The following is an 18,659-nucleotide window of genomic DNA, read 5'->3' as shown; positions in this document are numbered from 1 at the left end:
GTCATTAGCGGCACCTACAGGCGAGGAGGACACACTGCACGCAAGCTCCACTACTCCAGCCTGCGAGCTCGGAGAAAAGGTGGAGGTGTAGCTTGTTTAATCAATGTTTCGCCCCCGTCGTCCTGACAGCAAAGTCTGATTGGAAGGAATCTATGCCTGTTTATGACTGACGTCTGCTCCGGTGCTGAAAAGTGTTTGCTGGGCAACACCTAGATACAATGCATACAGCTGAAAGCCTACTCGAGGCAATGTGCCAAGGCATTCACGCAATCATCAGTACCGTGGCCCAGGGTCTCTACAATTTTCGGGGGGTTCCGAGACAAAAGAGAAAGAAATGCCTCTGTCTTCAAATGACGTCACCAGTGCTGTTGCCCAAAGACTGTGAGTAGACAGATATTTTGTGGAAAGTGGAATATTCAAATGAAGTCTTTTTGCATGACTGTTTGAAATACATGATCTTCCTGCTGCATCCTTAATAGAAAGTATTATGCGGAGGTGGAGAGGAGGGAAGATGGGTTTGACCTCTCACCTGTGGAGCCCCGTGCCCTCACAAAGGTAAGGCTGTGTGTGACAGAGGAGTGTGTCTGTGAGGGGGGGAGAGAGGGCAGTGAGACCGTCCTGGGATGGCAGCCAGGATGAAGACAGTCTTGGTGCCTCCTTCATCAGTCCTGGATATGCAGATCCTCAGATTATTCTTATCTTGATATTGAATGTGGTGACGAACAACGTGATATCCTGTTCAAAATCTGATCCTTCTAAGGCCAGACAGATGGTCCTCCTCACATGTTAGCTCTGGCTCTGCAGGTATTCTTGTCCCGGCAAGACATTTTGGGAGTAACATCTGCAATTTTCTTTTTCTCTCTGCATTCCTTGGACACAATGTCTTGTTTGCAGCACCCCCTGCTGGGCCCCGGGTTGCTGCACGACCGCAGCCTGAAGCACTACTTCAGCGAGGTGGGGGTCAGGGCGGCGCTGCAGCTGCGCGGACAGACGGCGGGATCGGCCAGGCGGAGCCAGCCCGAGCCGAGCCCCCCCCGTCAGCTCACGGTCACTCGCCACATCCGCAGACACATGAGGAAGACCGCGTTCTCTGTAAGCCTCCGCGATTACACCTCCCAGCTGGCTGCTGACTGCCGCCTGCGTCATGTCTACTGTACGCAAGCGGTCTGGAGCCTGTTCCACCTTTTTCCTTAAACAAAAACTATTGTTTTTACTTCCATATAGGAGCATCACGGAGAACCACCTTACTTCCTCCTAAATTTGTCATTCAAATATGGTATTTTGGCTCACTTTTTAGATAGAGTTAAAATTGCATTCTATTTGATAATGGGAGGCAAACCAGCACAATGACAAGTTCTTCGTAAAACTTTAACTGCTTATATGCTATTGAAATAGCTTTTTGTAAATGAAATACATTAACAAAGTGACACGATTGTAATAATAACCAAACTCTATTTGAACGGGTACATTAGTGTAGTGTTAGTCAAACCCTAATCCAGGCTATAGATTGAACCACATCCTTAACCCAGGGGTAATTTGCAGAAAGCAGTTTGTACTTTATAAATGTACTGTATCAATGGCTGGATCCATTAACGGAGTGTAATTCTTCAACCCCTAAACTACAGCATGGCTAAGTTGTTTTAACATTCGTGTCACAGCTGCTTCTCTATATGTCCCATTAGCAAGCCGCTGTCCCCAGGGAGCAGGATTTCAGATACTACAGCAGACCCAGCATCAACAGGTACGAGGCAAGAAACGTTCTTTGGTTGTTTTTCTGGAGTCGACGCGCTTTTTCCAAGCGCTCGAAAAATGACAGATGGCATTTTTCAATACAATTTAACTAGATGGTAAACATTAGCAGTAGTATTGTCATTTTGAATAAGTCACCCAGGTTGCAAACATTTCTTTGTGGGAGTGTCTTTACCTCACTGTATGACTGACACTTTCCTTTGTTTTAGAGCCCCATGCTATTGGCCAGAGCCCATGCCAATCTACCGGCGTGTCCCTCCCCCCTACATCACTAGGGGAGAGCTTGTGCGTCTCGTCTCCTCTGCATCCAGACTCATAGTGGCCACGGTGAGAGTCAATGGCATTACACAATTTCTTCTCCACACCAGGACTTAAAGGAAAATCTGTGAAATAAGTGGACATAGCAGACTGAGGACTGAAGCTTGGGTGCACTTTGTGATGTCACATCACGAACAGGTCTTAATAAAGCAGTCAGGTCACGAGAGTCGATTTACTGGGAGTCTTCCATAGCAGTTGTGGTAGAGATGTGGGAGCTGCATGTTTTACCCAGTTGGATAAACACTACCAGTGTTTCCTCCTTCGTGTTAGCAGGCTTCCCTTTGTCCTTTCTGTATACACCGTTGCCAGCTGAACTCTGACCCCCACCTCTTTTCTCTTGCCTTCACCACTCCAGGAGGCAGTACAGCTAGCTCCCGAACTGCAAGATGCTTCCAGAGCCACAGCCAACAGTTGTCAGTCAAAGGTTTGTACAGTTCTCTCAGTGTAAAAGGAGAGAAAAAAACGAGAATGCGTCTTCTTTTCAGCCTAGTCTCACAAAAAAGCACAGAAATGACCACTGTCTTATTCACTTTGAAGGGATAAGGAGTTTCCTCCTTCATTTGAGCTAAGAGGCTCAAACCCAGCTGTACATTGTCTTGGCTACTGTGCACCATGACCTTGTGATTCCCCAGCAACAGCAGTGAGCTGAACCCTCTGTCTTCCTTCTCTTCCAGAATCACATCTCTCTGCCACGCATACAATATGCAGGTGGTGAGTATTCCCTTCCATCAGTCCTCATGAAAGTACTATACAGAGAGAGACCACCAAAATACCATTGCAGTGTCAAGTACCATGTTTAAAATTGACGTGCTCTCTTACCAAGATGCTGCTAAGCATAAAACACAATTAACTCAAACTTCAATTGAATTCCTGAATCAGGCCTCAAGAAATGAGATATCAGTTCTTCATTCATTATCCAATCCATTAGCTCTTAATCATTTAACTGCTCCTTTCTCTGATCTGGCCAAGAATGCTTCCAGGCAAAACTCCCACAGTATACCTGAAGAAGGCTCCACAGGCGAAATGTTGTATTTCCTTTCTTTTCTTTTCAGCATGGAATAAACCCGTTACCTGTTCCTCCCACAGTATATGTGTTAACTCTGCTTCTAATTGTCCAGCTCCAGCTTTTCTGTGTTCCCCCACCTCCCACACAGGCTTTCCCCCTGCTCTTCTGCTCTTCAGCCCCCAGGTCCTGATCACTTAGCTGCTGTGTCCCATCCACATTACAGAGAACAAGAAGAACCACAAGAAATTGTGGGTGAAGAGTGGTGATGCAGTCATGCCCGGTGACAGGACATTGCCTCAAAAGCCAGAAAGCTCAGTTTCCACAAGGGGACTTTGTGAAAGAGGGAGGAGGAACAGCAGTGGAACACACAGGAAAAAACTGACTTTATCACATGAAAGACCAACCATCAGCAAGAGCGCGTCAGGCCAGGGGAGGAAATCAGACGCTGATACCTCCTCCCAGTCTGGTAATTCCCAGAAGAAGGGTCCAGATTGTGTCAAGGGGGAGAGAAAGACAGCGACTGAGAGCGCAGCAGGGAGAGAGGGGGATGAAATTCAGGGAGTGAGGGTTTCCACAGGGATGGATCTCCCACTGGAAGAAGTGGCAGACAGGTGTTTGTCGGGAAGCTGCAGGGGAACCGGAGAAGTCAGAGGAAAGGAGGACCAAGCTGAAACCACAGAGCAGGACCTACATGTGGTGGAAAGTGTACGGGGCTATAATGCAGAAAGTAGTTTTTCCCTGGGGCAAATGAGAGATCAATGCTCTCCTACAGATGATGGCAAGAAAGACGGAGAAAGTCTCTTTGTTTTGGAAAAGGGGGGAAATACTGCCCCCTTCATGAGATTCCAGGCTTTACCTGAAGGGGAGAATGAATCAAATCTGACAGGACAGCCAGGGAATATGGGAAGTGACCCTGGGCAGGGGAGAATATTCACACCTACATTCCTCTCCCATTGTAACTCAGAGGACAAAGCGTGGGCCAGCACAGAAGATGTACCTCAGAGACCCTCTCTCCTGAGCAGATGTCTGGCCTTGTCTGGCGACACCGACACGAGCACGAGCCAGTCACTCTCGGATGAAGAAGGTGCAGAGGTGCCCAGTCCTCATTCTGGGAGGCAGAGGAAAGACGCAGCTCATGAACATGCAGCAGTCGTCCCTGGAGATGAGGAAGATGAGACAAAAGTAACGGGAAAGAGTGTTCCTGTCATACTCTCTGGGCTTTCTGTGGAACGCAATGATAGCACCCAGTCTTCGGAAGAGGCAATCTTTGACTTTGAGAACCTGATTCCCTCTTTGGATCAGAATGAGAATTTGCTAAAAAATATGGTGGGTAACCACAGCCATGACAACCTTTCACCTCAACAGAACCAAAGAGATGAAATGCCACACAGAGAAGAGGGAATCTTGAATCTTCCTGTGACTCACAAGGATCAGACTATTCTAGGATCAAGCAAGCAAAATATTGTCCACATTGACAATAATCCCATGTCATGCCTCAGTGATAAGAACCAAGAGATGAACAACCACCCTGGTGAGCTTGATCTGGACCTCGATGAAGAGAACTTTCCCCCTTTCTCCCCAGAAGAGTTTCTGAATCCCCCCTCACTTAGGGCCAGTCCCAGGGACACAGATACCATGGACATCCTGCTGAGCGACACCAGATCTGTGCTTTCTGATGTGTCAGATACAGGACTATTGTCAAAAGAAGACAAAGACCCATCTGTCATGGAGACCTGTTCACCCTGAAGGTTTCCTCTGCCAATTCTCAGTTCTCTCCCCTTTAAGATAGCCCACTTGAATGATGCTTTGCAACACCATTTGGATCATAATTTAACATGCTGGACTTTTAGAGGCAAAGAGTCGAATGCAGAATCACAGAATATCACTCCTCAAATCAATAATCTATTAACTGTATCGTGCACACTATCCTTCATTTTCGAAATAGTTTCTTGTCTATTGTCAAGTTTCCTGTGTGAAGATAACGTGAACAACAATCTTTTTCTATTAAAAAGATTCTTTGATTGCACATTAAATGAAAGCTACAATAAAATGCACTTCAAAACAACTTTTTTACCCCTTGCTCATTTAAAAAACACACCTTTTATAACCTGTAACACTGTCAGTTATTCAACTGATGGTAAGAAGAAAGCACACAAAATCTCAAGTGTTTCTAAATTATTAGAAAATATTTATTTAAATATATTGCAGTGAACACAAATCCAATGTTGTTAAAATATTCCCCATTACCAGTTATTGCTTTCTACAAAATGACTGTTACTATACATGCAAGCTTTGGTGGTTATTCAAGAAAATCATGAGAGTAGCCTTTTAATAAATAGCTATTTATATTGCATACAGTAAGTATAAAAATATTACTTAGGTCCGTAATGTCTCCAAAATACATCCCTTTTGACTGAGCTTTGTGTGACAGTCTATGTGCTTATTACTGGAAATATCTGAGATCTAGCAAAAAAAGAAGAAATAAAGGCTATCCAAATTCCCGAGAAGGAGGAATACACAACCTGAGTTTGGAAATACTGAATCTTTAACAAGTGATAGATCTCAAGCCAACATGAGAACCTAATGAAGGTAAGAGCAAAGAGGCTGCTTCTCATGCTGATAGTAGTTCATCAACCTAAGAAACACACCCAGCAACGTCTATAGTACTTCCTGTGGTGACAGAAGAGAAGAAAGGATTTGAATACAAGCAACTAGGAAACAAACTTTCTTTTTATAACAAACTTATGTTCTGTTTTTAATCACTGTTGTGGTTGAAAGTGAAGCTTCTGATGAGCACTCTGGTACATGTTATCCTATATCTTCCCAGTTTGCTGCACGCCTGTGGTCAGGATGGTCCTATGGTAATTTTAGTGAACACTGCAAGGGCCTGCTCTTAAGAGGAACTGGCTCTAAGTTGTAGCGTTACATTGGTCCAGCATAGCTGAAAGATTTAAGGTTAATGTCAAGTTAAATGTGTCCTTCATGGAAGGCAGCAGTTAAAAGGGACAATTCAGTTTTAACAGTGGTTCAATGAAAACAAAATAAAACAAACAAATGTTATCCACAAACTAGTTACAAAATAACAAAAACTGTTAAAACTATTTAACAAGGAATGAAAAAAAAACAGGTAGCCCTGCATTTTCTGAAGAAATCTGCAACCATAGCTGGAAGTAACAGGCAACCAGGCTGGGCACAGTGTCAGTTCTGTTTATAATTTCCATTCTGAGCGAGGCAGGAAGGCAGGAGGAGTTAGCAAAGTTAAGTTGGCCGGTTCTGTTTGGTTAAAAAGGACCAGGCTGGCTAGCGGCCAATTTGACTTTAATACCCTTTCAGAAAAGCAATAGAGGAGCCATTTGTCCAGCTGTGGACATTAGAACCTCCTTTGTAATCCACTGTAATAACTAGTAAAGAGAACTGTTACCACCGTCACAATTTCCAGTTACTGCACTAAGGTGAGCCCCACTCAAACTCCTGAGATGTTGACTTCATAATACCTGAATAGGATAAGCAGCAATTCACTTTTTCTTAATGAAATGATTCTGAATACGAACCAAATGTAAAAAAAAAAACATCACTCGTGATCCAACCAACAGGACAATCAATCTGTCGAGTGACATTAGGGGATGTTTTCGTACTCCATGTATGAACTGTGATTCTCTTTAAGGGGGCTGTGCCCACGGCTGTGCTGAGCTCCAGGCCTCCCCTGCCTACACTGTACCAGTCTGTGTGTGTCCCAGCCTCAGGCGTGCGTGGCAGAAGTGGCCGGAGGCTGTTCCAGGAGCACTCCCGAGTTGTTTCTGTTCTGGGAGCTGTACTGATACTGAGCCACACTGGAACCTGAACTGAGCGGGGCTGCTCTGGGCTGCCTGCTTGCCAACCTCTTCTGGGCCTGGCATAGCTTCTGGATCAGGAACCGCTTGTCTCGCCCCTCCTGGGAAACACAAGGATGAACAAATTACAGCGGGACATCCTTCCTTGACAGCACAGGAGAGGACAGGGGACCAGAGATTTTGATAGTTACCATCACAATAAATACGAGTAAGGCACTGGGATTAATGTTTTATGGAAAACACTAAATATGTATTTATTAAAATAATTCTGTTCATGTACATAGACACCACACGTGAGAGTGGTGTCTACGTACATCAGTATTACAATATCTCAATCTGCTAGATCCCTTCTGTGCCATTGCTGTGGCGGAGACAGGAGACCCCAGGGAGGCTGTACTCACCATCGCCAGCTGCTCTCTCAGCTGATTCACTACTCGCTTGTGAGCTCCAGCCAGGGCGATGAAGTAGAACATGGCCAGGCTGCAAGCAACACACAAAAACCAACAGACGTCTTAAGAATCTTCTAAGGCCGGAAGCACAGAAACATACTGGCCTCTTTTTTTTTTCTGGTTCATAATCCAACATCTTCATCTACTGAGTCTGGCATGCCACACTCATGTTTCATCGGAAACAAAGAACTTGTCCGCTGGGTGCTTGGCTCATTCAGAACAAAACAACTTGTAATCAGTCAGCACCAAAATCTTACCATCGTAATCACATTAACTAAAACGATTTTTCCCAACAACCCTCCCATCCCCTACTTGAAACACCCAGCCAGCAGAGCTTCTGGCCTCCCCAGCTGGCAAGCACATCCATGTCGGTCTGAGCTGGGCTGTTCTGTATCCCGCCTGGAGACAAGGGGATGGACTCCACTCACCATGTGACTACAAAGAAGGAGACGGCGAAGGCTTCCGAGGAGATCGCGTACAGGAATTCACTCAAGCCAGTGGGCAGCTCAGACACCACCTGTGGCAACACCTGCCAGGAAGTAGTGTAATTGACGAAGGGTCCGCACGCCTTCGAGCTGCTGATCCTGAGTGTGCACAAAGACGCAGGTGGAAGACAGACAGAGGCGTAAATAAAGTCATTTTGTGTCTTAAAATCCCTAATAAAATTCATTATTTTAAAATGAGGTACAGGATCCTGCAACACAGATAATGGACAGTTACAACTCATTTAATCAGGAAACGCCACGGTAGGAAAAAAGGTGGCTTCCAGGCTCCTTTAGAACACCCCCAGAACACTGCAGTGTCAGTCTGAGCAGTCCAAAGCCTTGCACAGGTCCCACTGTGGCACCATGAGTACCTCCGGTTTCAGCTGTAGAAAATCTGTGCAACAGGGCAATCTGTGGCAGTACTCACTGTGCAATGCTCACACCCACGGGCACACAGGCCATTGCCAGGCCAATCAGCAGCACCGCCAGGAAGAAGAAGTTGGAGCTCGAGGCCCGGAAGGGGCGAGTGGCTGGGCGGCAATTCTTCATCAGAGTGACCTACACATAAGAGCACATGTGTAATTCCACAAGGCTGCACAGGTCCAGGACAGTGCCAGCGAACAAGCCGAGCAGAGCTGTTAAGCCAAGACCTGAGGAATCGCCTGTTCTCAGTATAGAAGCGCTATGTACTTGTCTTGCAACACTTGTTTTCTCAGTTACAGTGAAATCAAACCTCTGAATGGAACAGGTACAGTTTTATAAATATGTCAAAAAGAGAAAGACTGAAATCAAATCTGTTCTTCCAGTTTTCTGTACTGATGGAACAGCAGTACACTGTCAATATTTCCCAGGCTCTCAATCCAAGAAGAAAGAGAGAAAGGCTCTGGCTTTTAGCCCTGATCACTGAGAAACGTGGGGCTCTACCTTCTTGATATAGAAGATGATGAAGTATTTGATAGTGCTGATAGCAGGGAGAAGGGGGGAGTAGAAGGTGCCGATCCAGCATATGGTCTGGCCGTACACGATCTCCAGAACGTTTTGCGGGATGGCAAACTCCTGCTGGCCCCACCACTTTGCCAGCCCGCAGTCACAGTGAGTCACGATCAGCCTGGGAGAGGAAAGCAAAAGACGGGAGTTCAGCACTGTAGATCAACGTTAAGGCGGCCATCTCTGGTGCCGAAACACAATGCGTGCAAAAGGAGAACAAAAGCCGCACAGTTATGATGCAAAACAGCCATTCATCGCTCACGGTCAGTTCATTCTCTCTTCTTGTACCGTACGTCCACATCAGGGAGATTTTCATGGCTGAAGCCAAGGTAGGAGTAATCAATTAACGTCCACTGCAACTTACTTCCGGGGAAACTCCACAAACACAGTGACCGCACTAATGATGATGAAGTCGAAGATCATGAGCTTGTACATCTCTTGGCCCACACGGGACTCCCAGCACTATGGTCCCGGGACGGAGAGAAGAAAGAGAGAGACAGGGCTCACCAGGGTTATTCAGGAAGCTCTTTATACTAAAAGAGAAATAGATTCAGCCCTTGTTAGGTTGTTCAAAGTCAAAAGTTTAGCTTTGAACTGTCATCTTTCTACATATCTCTGATAAGACAGGGGGTGACCAGGAGTCCAGAAACAGAGCTGCAATGACAAAGGAGAGCGCCCTAGGTACTCACTGGATACAGCTGGTGGTTGTAGCCACAGGGACAGGGCACTGTGTCATCTGTCTCACAGTGCGTGATCTGAGACCACAGGGAGAACAGCAGCACCCCGATACTGGCCAGTCGCATGAATACACACCTGCAAAAGAGAGGAAGAGGACACAAAAAGACCAAGTTTGAAGGGGGAAGTTCTAGAGGTACTAAGCTAATACACATCTCTTCTCCTTTATAGTTATTCTCATGCCTAGGAGGCAGAACATTTTTAATTGAAGGAAATGTTATGTCAAACACATGCTGGCCGTTTGTTGCTATGTCTTTCATTAATAAAACATGTGAAAGGTTACAAACAAGTGGAGTTCACTCGGCCCAGCTGATTTATTTACAACTTTCCAGTCAGTAGATACATCCCCTGTCCTACCAGTGATTTGAAAAATCATAGTGGATGGACTATATACCCATCCATATACTACCTCATTTCTCTGAGCACAAGTGGGTACATACCTTCTGTTCCAATCATTTTTTTCAGTTTTTTTGTTATCTTGTCCTGTGGCCACGTTCTCCAGTACTGATATTTCAGTATATATTTTTTCTGGACTAGAACACGTTTCCAAATTGCAACCCTGCCGTTTCCTACTGACTACTGACCTAACTTAACCTTGATCTGTTTCTCTTAAGATCAGTCTCATTCTTTTAATGTTTGCCCTTCTTAGGCCAGAAACCATTCTTTTAGACCAGTCTAACTTTGACATGCACCTCAAATGGAATCCTACTGTGGATTGGAATCCTACTGTGGATCACAAACTGTTGATGTTTATTCCAATGACAGTTTTACATGATTTAGCATCAGAGGAAAGAAGCTGGCCTGTGTTCTGGTAGGAGAACACAGTGCAAACATGTCAACTATCAGCTCATTTGTGTCCCTCTAAAGTGCCTGAGCTTTCCACATGGGACAGAAGCCGGGGCACCCTGCAGTGTGCCTGGAGTGAAGGGGGCAGGCGAAGATCCTCACCTCATCAAGGTGAATCGGATCTCAAAGGCGGGGGAGTAGTCCTCAAACTGGATGATGACATCAAACATCAGTGGGGTGATGAAGTTGCCCAGGGTGATGACAATGGAGGGGAGGTATTCTACAATTAGGTCCAGAATGAAGTTTGTCTGAAGCTTCAGAGTCTGTTACAGAGAAAATACAAAGGACCTTTTGTGAAATGTTTGGTTAAAAAAGTATAGATTTTTTTAATCTTAAGGTTCTATTCTTGAGTCCACCTGGTGAAAAGATTAGTTGGTAAGACTCAGTTGACTCATGCTCTTCCACAATGTCGGTGGGACCTGTGTCTCACCTGCCTCTCCTGTGAGTAGATGGTAGCTCTGTAGATGCAGTAGAAGCAGCCGGCCAAAATGGTCACAACGAACAGGTTAAGAACCAGCCTGATAAGGTAGATGCGGCACCTCTCCTTGAATGTGCGGTCTGCGATCTTCTGCTTGATTCTCTCCTCCTCCAGGTCCGTCTGCACACAGAGCAGGGTGATCATGTCACACATAAACACTTCTGTAGCTGGATCATAATGTAGCACAAGGCAGAGCTATTCACTCCAGTGAGAAACACTTACAATTTCATATAAGGTTAAGCAAAGATTTTTATTCATGCAAATGAATATGAAATTGAAATACTCTTCTCAGCACACTGAGCTCTGATTTTAAAATTATACATGTAAAACTAGAGTATTTATCTAATGTTTGCTATGCCTCACCCTGAGTTCATACAGAAGACTGCTGCGCTTCAGTTTTGCTGCATTCTCATCTGTGATGCAGAAGTCCCAGCCAGAAAAAATCTTATTACAGAAGCTCTGGAAGCGATCCTCATCCTGAACCAGGTTCTGTTTGAAACCTGCCACTGACCTGTAGAAGAAAAGAACTACATATCTGAATAACACGGCCCATTACAAAACATTTCACCAGCTCTCGCAATAGTCCTAGAGATCGTGACCGTAAGGGATAAGACGTCCTAGGAGACACCTGCACCTCTCGATGCAACTACTCTTAAAACTCTAGACCCGACTGCAGACTTACCTTTTTACAATCCATACAAGGCTGAGAAAGAGGTAAGCAAAGGTTGCAAGCAGGTAGGCCAGTGGAACGTTATATGTGAACCTGGAGAACCGCACAAGGTCCACGTTGTAGTAGCCATAGAAGAGGTAGGTCTGCTCCAGGAAACCCTGAACCACAGAAGACAGGCAGAGGCTCAACAAGAATGGACTGTAACCCAGCACAAACCCATAGAAAGTGGCCTTTTCCTACCCTATTTCTCATTTGGTGCCTATCGTATTATTTTTACTGCACATGATTCTAAAACAAGGATTCATGAGGATGAGGATGATGAGAATGATCAACATGAGGATAAAACAAAGTGCCAGGCAACAAAACCGTGCACACATGGTCATGAGGAATATCCGTTGGGTTATACGCACCGTCCCCGAGAGCAGGTCAATGATGTACTGATGGAAGAGCACCAGCCCCCGACGCACGCTGCTGGGGTAATCAGTGCACTCACTTCCTGTAGTGACAGAGCAGATCGGCTCACTACAGAACACTTCATCCTTGTGTGGACTTTAAACACAGAACAAGGACAAAAATAACACTCCCACTGCAGAGCAGGTTGTTTAATAGGCCAAAGGCTCTTGGAAACATGAAGAAAAGCAATTTATATTCAGCATTACATTAAAATTGCATGTCTGTCAGTGTAGACGTACTCAAAATATGGCAACAAGCTTCAGATATGAAGTATGCAATACTGGCTTAGAGAGGACTTTGATCTACAAGACCAGTGATGGATGAAACTACAGGGAGATGCGAGTCTTCTAAGCTTCCCTGGATCCCCGGGGGAGTATTGCTTACCATACTGTTGGACAAATGTCATGTTGGCTGAACTGTGGGATACGATAATGATAGGAAGAATGATTAAGCCGAACATGAGCAGGAAGATGATGAAGTTGAGCAAGACCAGGAACCGCAGGAAGGAGAAATAGGACAGGATTCCTGTGCCAAACTTTCCTGGAGAAAGCAAAGGGATAGATTTTACATGATAAATAAGGACCACCAGGATATCCTATAAGAAATATGGATTCCACACATATCCATCATTACAAGGGTGCTTGGATACCTGTAAAGTGTATCGGCTCAACTCCAGATCCAAGAACTTACATTGGCGATTAAAATGTCTGGTGAAAGTTGAGCAGGAGAAGGAATATAAACACTTGTTCAGAAAATAAATTAACTCTTATGATGGATTTGGACTGTGCTCAACATGTTACAGTAGTGTGGAATGCAACAGTAAGTCATACACTAGCAGACCGTTCCATGAGAACATATCCGAGAGCTTTAGCCTCCTACCCTCTATGGCATGAATGTCGCCTCTCCACAGCACCAGCGCTGACAGAACCTCCTGGCTGTCCTCTCTGAACCTTCTCCAGGATCGCCGCACGCTCAGGCGCCACTGCTGCCACCGGTTCAGATCTTTGCGCTGTTCAATATGTTGTTCCCTGAGCATACAGGAGAGTAAAGTGGCAAGCGCTGACACCCTTTTACACCCTTCACTGTGCTGATCTGCCACACAGAATCCTGCTTTTGTAAACACAGGCACGCATTTCAATCCTTTAAATACCTCAGTGAATCTCCACACAGCACAAAAAACAACAGATTGGTACACTAGCATTTCGTTCTTTAGCTGAATTTTTGCCGAGCAAGAACGGAAAAGTTTACAAATTGTTTTTGCTATTTTCATTTAAGTAGTTCTTCAGGATCACTTTAAGAATATGCAGCCCTGTTCTGTCTAAACATCTCGTGTTCTGCATTACAGTCAACAGATACGGTCTCGCTCTTTAGGCTGAAGATTTATTACTTGTAAGAACAAACAAATGTTCGCTAAGGGCAAGGAAACCAATTTTTAGCACTTTAGACACAGATGTTTGCTTTGCAAAATAAATGCTGCAGGAATTAAAAATGTATTTTGGATCTAATTATTTGTTTTATTAATCCTTTTGTTTTGTATAAGCCTTCTGTGCCACTACATATCTATCTTATCTTACAAATGGTATCACCGCACAGTCTTTGCATGAGGAAGCTCACAAGAGCAGCCAAAACACTCCCTGGATTCCCCGTTCAAATAATAGCAATGCTGTGGGTGTCATATAGCCTGTATTGAGTGTCTCAGGGTTTCTATGGAAATATGAATCCAAATTCCACCTTCCAGCTCAAAGCAGGCTCACGCATTTGTTCAGCAGAGATGCAAAGTATAATGGCTCAGAACAATTTCTAGTGAGGATCAGGCTAGCAGGGGTGGAGACAGAAGTTAGTATTTTTAATTAATTTTCCGGAGAAGGAACTTAACACGGCTCCTATGGAACAGAAGGAAAACAAGTCTCATGTAACCTGATCGTTACACGTTACCATTCAACACCACTTCAAAAAGCAGACTAGAATAGCGCCACATACTCAGCACAGACTGCATAGGTCATAATGAATTGTACACAACACCCATGGCCCCAACATATACAGGACTATAGAAATAGTGAAATTACTTGTCTGAAGAGTTTGAAAAGTAGTATGGCAACAGAAAGAAACAAAAGTCACACAGTGTACTCAACCTAGCAACACAGGAACATACCTCCATATTCTGTTTCCTCAAATTTAATTCCAATTATCAATTAAACATTAAGTTCTATTGGAGTGGGGAGTTGCTAATCGGAAAAAGCAACAAAACCAAAACAGAGAATGACAAACATTATACCATGAAGGGTACGACAGAAAACAGCAAGAAATTAGGGGCACTTAAAGGGGAACTACAACGATTTTTATATTCCAGAATCGGCATTAATGAGTACATTTCAAACCTCAATGAAAGTAAAGTGTACACAGTAATGTGTAAAACCTCCAATTTACATCACAAAATAGACTAAATTTCCAGGTATGCACAGCATCATATTCAGCGATTCAGAACGAGGCACTAAGACTTCAGATGATGTGCTGCGGCTCGATTACATTGTAAACCAGCAGGCTTGTGAAGACATCTCTTTTCATCCGATAGAACTACTGCTCTCAACTTCGAGACGGTTTTTCAGACAAATACTATTTCCTTGTTAACTCTGCATGCAGATCGAATTGGTACATTTCTGGGGTGCCATAACTGCCGCACAACCTTGTACATCACATTAGTCATTACAGGGACTAGTGAGCAGGAAGGGCCGCTTGGCGTCACAATTCTCGCAAACTCTCGCTCTCGCCCGTGGCGAGACCAGTGGTTTGCGACAAGACGGCAACTACACAGTACTTTCCCAGAGGGCCTGCTTGGAATGGGTCACATTTCTTGATACCATCAATGAATGTATCTTGGTACTGAGATTTAATCACCGGTCTGAGACATCGGGACTGCAGTTCCCCTTTAACGAGACACGGGCGTGGGGGGAATGGCACTGTTCGAAGACAGGATGCTAACCTGGCTCTCCGTTTCTCCGCCATGCTTCGGGCCAGCTGGCGGACGGGGCGCTGAGGGTCAGGGCTTCTCGGCCTCTCCACCGTGCTGCCAGCCCACCTGCCGCTGGACGTCGATCCCATGCGCTGGCGGGAGCTGCTCCGCCTGCGCCCAGTACCCACTGCGGAGGGCTTCCTCCGGTACAGCAGGGACTGGTAGCTGGGCAGCTGGTCCAGCAGAGGATTGATAGTCGACACTGGGCCACCGCCCGCTGAGCTGAACACTGCAATGACCAGATACAGGCTCAAGCACAGCGGACTAGACAGTGACAAGTTTACACATAAGCAGGATGGTGTGCAGTAAAGGGCACAGTTAGGTCATTTGGAGAAGTTCAGACTTCCAATATGAACAGGGGTATAAACAATGTTTTTCAAAGAGATACTCTGCTTGTGAACAACACAACGGTAGTTAGTTTCATTTAGTGTCACAGATAACCATAAGATCTTTGATTGGGCAATATATATATATACAAATATGTTTAACTACATACATATATGTCAATTTGAAGAGCTGGCCAACCTAGGTAAAAAGAATGTCTGGAACAGGTAAAGTTTTATTCCATGCTGAAAGAGACACCATGTTTTGGCTGTGGAACCTTCTTCAGGTGTATATATAAATTTGGACATTTAGCAGTTCATCGGTTAATTTAGAAAATAACCAGAGAAACTATGTAAATTGACTGATATGCAGCAACTTGATTGAGGAAAAGTACATGAAATTAAAATGATGATCTGTTCTTAAATTTGTACGAATGCACTATTCCACAATATATGTATAAACATATGGGTGTATCCACAAGTACTCACCAAGGTGCTAGTGGGTACAGAAATAAAACTAAAAAGTACTGGTGATTTAAAGACGTTTTAGGTCTTGTAATTGTTTCTGATTTCCTGTGCTGTTTATACTTTGCAACGTGTTCCGTGCATTTACCTTTATTGTACAAAGAATCAAATTATTTCCCATTTAGTTACAATGCAGAAACATAATTCATGAGTTGTTTTCAGCGTGTAGCTGGGACAAATCATGTTGGTGACTGACACTTGATGTTCATCTGACATTCAGTTATATAACTCAGTTTTGTAAAAACTCTTAACATGAACCTCACACAATTTTGTTTGCAGCCTTTCATCCGCGAGTCCTATGTTATTATGACAATGATACAGGAAAGAGAAGGATTAGTGAAACAGGAAATGAGCCAGTTAACAAACACATGCTAACTGATCGTGCACACACTTAGAAATTTCCCTATTTAACCTCCCTGCAGCTCATTACAATACATGAAGTTCCTGTCTCACAACAGGTAATTCCATCTGCTCTATGTTCATAAATAAAAAACATACATATGGTTATTTTTATTTCTAGGTTGCTGCTAGAATATTTAATCTAACCAATTAATTTAAAGATTGACTTATTAAATACACAGTAACACATATATATATAACAGTAATGGTACCTACACCACCACAAACTGGTAATGTCATAGAACTAAATAAAATACTGTTTTAATTTTACACTACTAATACAGATGAAAAGCACATTTCTCATTGAAAGTTTGTACTTACAATATAACATTTAATTTTGGCTACATAATAAAGCTCCACTCCAGTAATAAAAAGTATTCAGATCAGTCTCCTTAATATTATTCCTGAAATGTATTTTATTTTTTGCTGAACTGAAAAACTATGTATGTATTATTGCATTGCTTCTAAGATTAAAAATACATGCAAAAATAAAAATGGATTCAATCTATTTAAGTGAGCTGAAGGAGACAGTGGAACAAGGACAATTTTTAAAGAAAGCTTGTTACCTAAATCTCTTTAGCTTTCAATTCCTTACATGTTCTACAGTATAGCTCTCCAAGCACATTGAGATTGATTCACCAGATTCACTATCATGTCCTATACTGGGAATCTCTGAATGCGGACACTGCCACTCATACCAAAACTGATTGGGCAACCTACCACAGGGCATGAAGAGACAGATTAGGAAATCATGTGCTCACTGCAGCAAATACAACATTTACACAACATCCACAGTTCTTTCATCGAGAGGCAAAAATATAATTTCACCATGATTATTTACAATACACATATCCTGCAACCAAACCTGCACACAGAAGAAAGCATTTTAAAGTCTATTTAATGACAGTGGCTCCCTATTTAAATGCTGAATGCACTGTATGTTCAAAGGGCACATGATGGTGTGGTAGAGACCCTGACCCTTTAAGAATTAGCAGTTACTGAAAATGGATGGGTATATTTATTTTCAAATTCAAGTAAAACCCTAATTAGCTTTCCTTCTAATAGTTGCACCTGGTTCACAGGTTCGTTGTTCTCTAGCATAAAGAAAATCAATACAATTTGCACTATTCATCCCCAACGGACAGTGTATGTCTCAAGTCCAAACTTTTGCTGTAAAAACTAATGAGAAAAGTCTTTAGTCGTTTTATTTTTTTGTCAAACAAAAGCTAACAGTTTCTTGGGATTATGGAAAAAAGCATAAAGGTAATCAAGAAAATAGTGTCACAAGGTCTCATTTACAGCCACCAATACCAGAACTGCTTTCAACTTTTTTGTATTGTAATACATTATTGAGAGAATTTGACCTGCCAGCAAACAACTACATTCCGCGCTTCGATATCAGAACATACATAAGAATATAATCAATACAGGAACAGCTAAGGAAACATTTTTTTTGGAGGTGTGTTTAACATGATAAACTGTATTGTGGCCCCATGTAGTACAGACAGGAGGCAAAAATGCCTTCCTGTGTACGTCAGCTTTACACACCGTCCAGACTTGTTTTGGTATGGTGGTGAATTGAAGCTGGGGTAGAAATCTGTATTATTATTGAAACCGAGCACCACATTTAAGGACCCAATTCCTTTCACTGGTCGTAGTATTGTTAAAAACCTCTTGAGCGATGTTGCATGTGTGTGTGTGAGCCCAGACTACTCCGAAACTGGGAAAACACCGAAATCTAATCGGAATTTAATGGAAGTTTGACTTCCGCTCAAAACTTTTCCAGGACCCGCGGGACGATCCCGGTCTTTTTTTTTTTCCCCGTAACGAACTTCCTTCTAAAAAAAGCTAGGAAGGCCGTGAGCTTACCCGAGTCGCTTTCCATCCCGGAGACGGTGATCGGCCGAGGCCCCACAGGCTCAGGTGGAAGACCGGTGCCCGAGTTTCTGGTACCCGTCCTAAGTGCCCGGTTCGCAGCCTCCACACAAACCACCTCTGCCGGTCTGCCCTCAGTCCCAAACCCCTCCTCTGTCCCGCAGGCCCCGCCCGGAGAGGCGGGGAACGAGACAACGCAACCCTTTTCTCAGCTTTTTGTCTTTTTAATACTTCATCACCAGAATTATGAATGCGACATAAACGTTGTTTTTAATTTTACGGTCCCTCCACTGGCGCACTCATAGTTATTTTCTGGGTGGGTGGGTGTATTGCAGGAATTATTTTTCTTTCATTCGTTTACTGCTACATCTACTACAAGTGTGTTTTAATATTTTAGTAAAGTTTTATATGGAAAGATGGGTTTAATTTGAATGAAACATGGATGAATACACAGTTGTTAGTCAAATTAAACGGTTTCCGGCCTGTGTGTAACGGTCGAGGGGGGAGCCGTTAAAATGTCC

At 43.8% G+C, this 18,659-nt stretch overlaps 2 protein-coding genes across 2 annotated transcripts; one reads left to right on the top strand and one right to left on the bottom strand.

The window, feature by feature from the left end:
* The first annotated feature begins 25 nt into the window (after nt 1–25).
* LOC107079030 (uncharacterized) lies at nt 26–5,138 on the top strand. The gene is made up of 8 exons (XM_015360278.2): nt 26–381; nt 480–555; nt 895–1,092; nt 1,683–1,741; nt 1,959–2,076; nt 2,423–2,491; nt 2,742–2,778; nt 3,297–5,138. Exons 1-8 carry the CDS (start codon nt 335–337, stop codon nt 4,817–4,819), a joined length of 2,127 nt encoding a protein of 708 aa, XP_015215764.2. The 5' UTR covers nt 26–334; the 3' UTR covers nt 4,820–5,138.
* Nucleotides 5,139–5,238: 100 nt separating this feature from the next.
* Nucleotides 5,239–18,652, bottom strand: LOC107078995 (transmembrane channel-like 4). Its single transcript, XM_069180870.1, has 16 exons — nt 18,133–18,652; nt 14,987–15,245; nt 12,886–13,034; nt 12,391–12,546; nt 11,964–12,049; nt 11,566–11,711; nt 11,247–11,394; nt 10,836–11,003; nt 10,508–10,668; nt 9,514–9,637; nt 9,189–9,286; nt 8,762–8,945; nt 8,265–8,395; nt 7,781–7,936; nt 7,305–7,383; nt 5,239–7,004 (listed from the first exon to the last, which is right to left on the bottom strand). Exons 1-16 carry the CDS (start codon nt 18,146–18,148, stop codon nt 6,813–6,815), a joined length of 2,253 nt encoding a protein of 750 aa, XP_069036971.1. The 5' UTR covers nt 18,149–18,652; the 3' UTR covers nt 5,239–6,812.
* Between the last annotated feature and the right edge of the window lie 7 nt (nt 18,653–18,659).

This window comes from Lepisosteus oculatus, chromosome 19, assembly GCF_040954835.1.
Source record: "Lepisosteus oculatus isolate fLepOcu1 chromosome 19, fLepOcu1.hap2, whole genome shotgun sequence".
NCBI lineage: Eukaryota > Metazoa > Chordata > Actinopteri > Semionotiformes > Lepisosteidae > Lepisosteus > Lepisosteus oculatus.
This window is presented reverse-complemented; position numbering and strand designations above follow the sequence as displayed.

What these genes read in the sequence shown, in the direction of transcription:
- LOC107079030 (XM_015360278.2), top strand. Translation starts at nt 335, where the DNA reads ATGCCTCTGTCTTCAAATGACGTCACCAGTGCTGTTGCCCAAAGACT. An exon ending in AGTGCTGTTGCCCAAAGACT is followed by an intron (nt 382 to 479) that starts GTGAGTAGACAG and finishes CATCCTTAATAG; the next exon opens with AAAGTATTATGCGGAGGTGG. An exon ending in CCAACAGTTGTCAGTCAAAG is followed by an intron (nt 2,492 to 2,741) that starts GTTTGTACAGTT and finishes CTTCTCTTCCAG; the next exon opens with AATCACATCTCTCTGCCACG.
- LOC107078995 (XM_069180870.1), bottom strand. An exon ending in ACAACCACCAGCTGTATCCA is followed by an intron (nt 9,287 to 9,513) that starts GTGAGTACCTAG and finishes CCGGGACCATAG; the next exon opens with TGCTGGGAGTCCCGTGTGGG. An exon ending in TTTGTGGAGTTTCCCCGGAA is followed by an intron (nt 8,946 to 9,188) that starts GTAAGTTGCAGT and finishes TTCCTCTCCCAG; the next exon opens with GCTGATCGTGACTCACTGTG.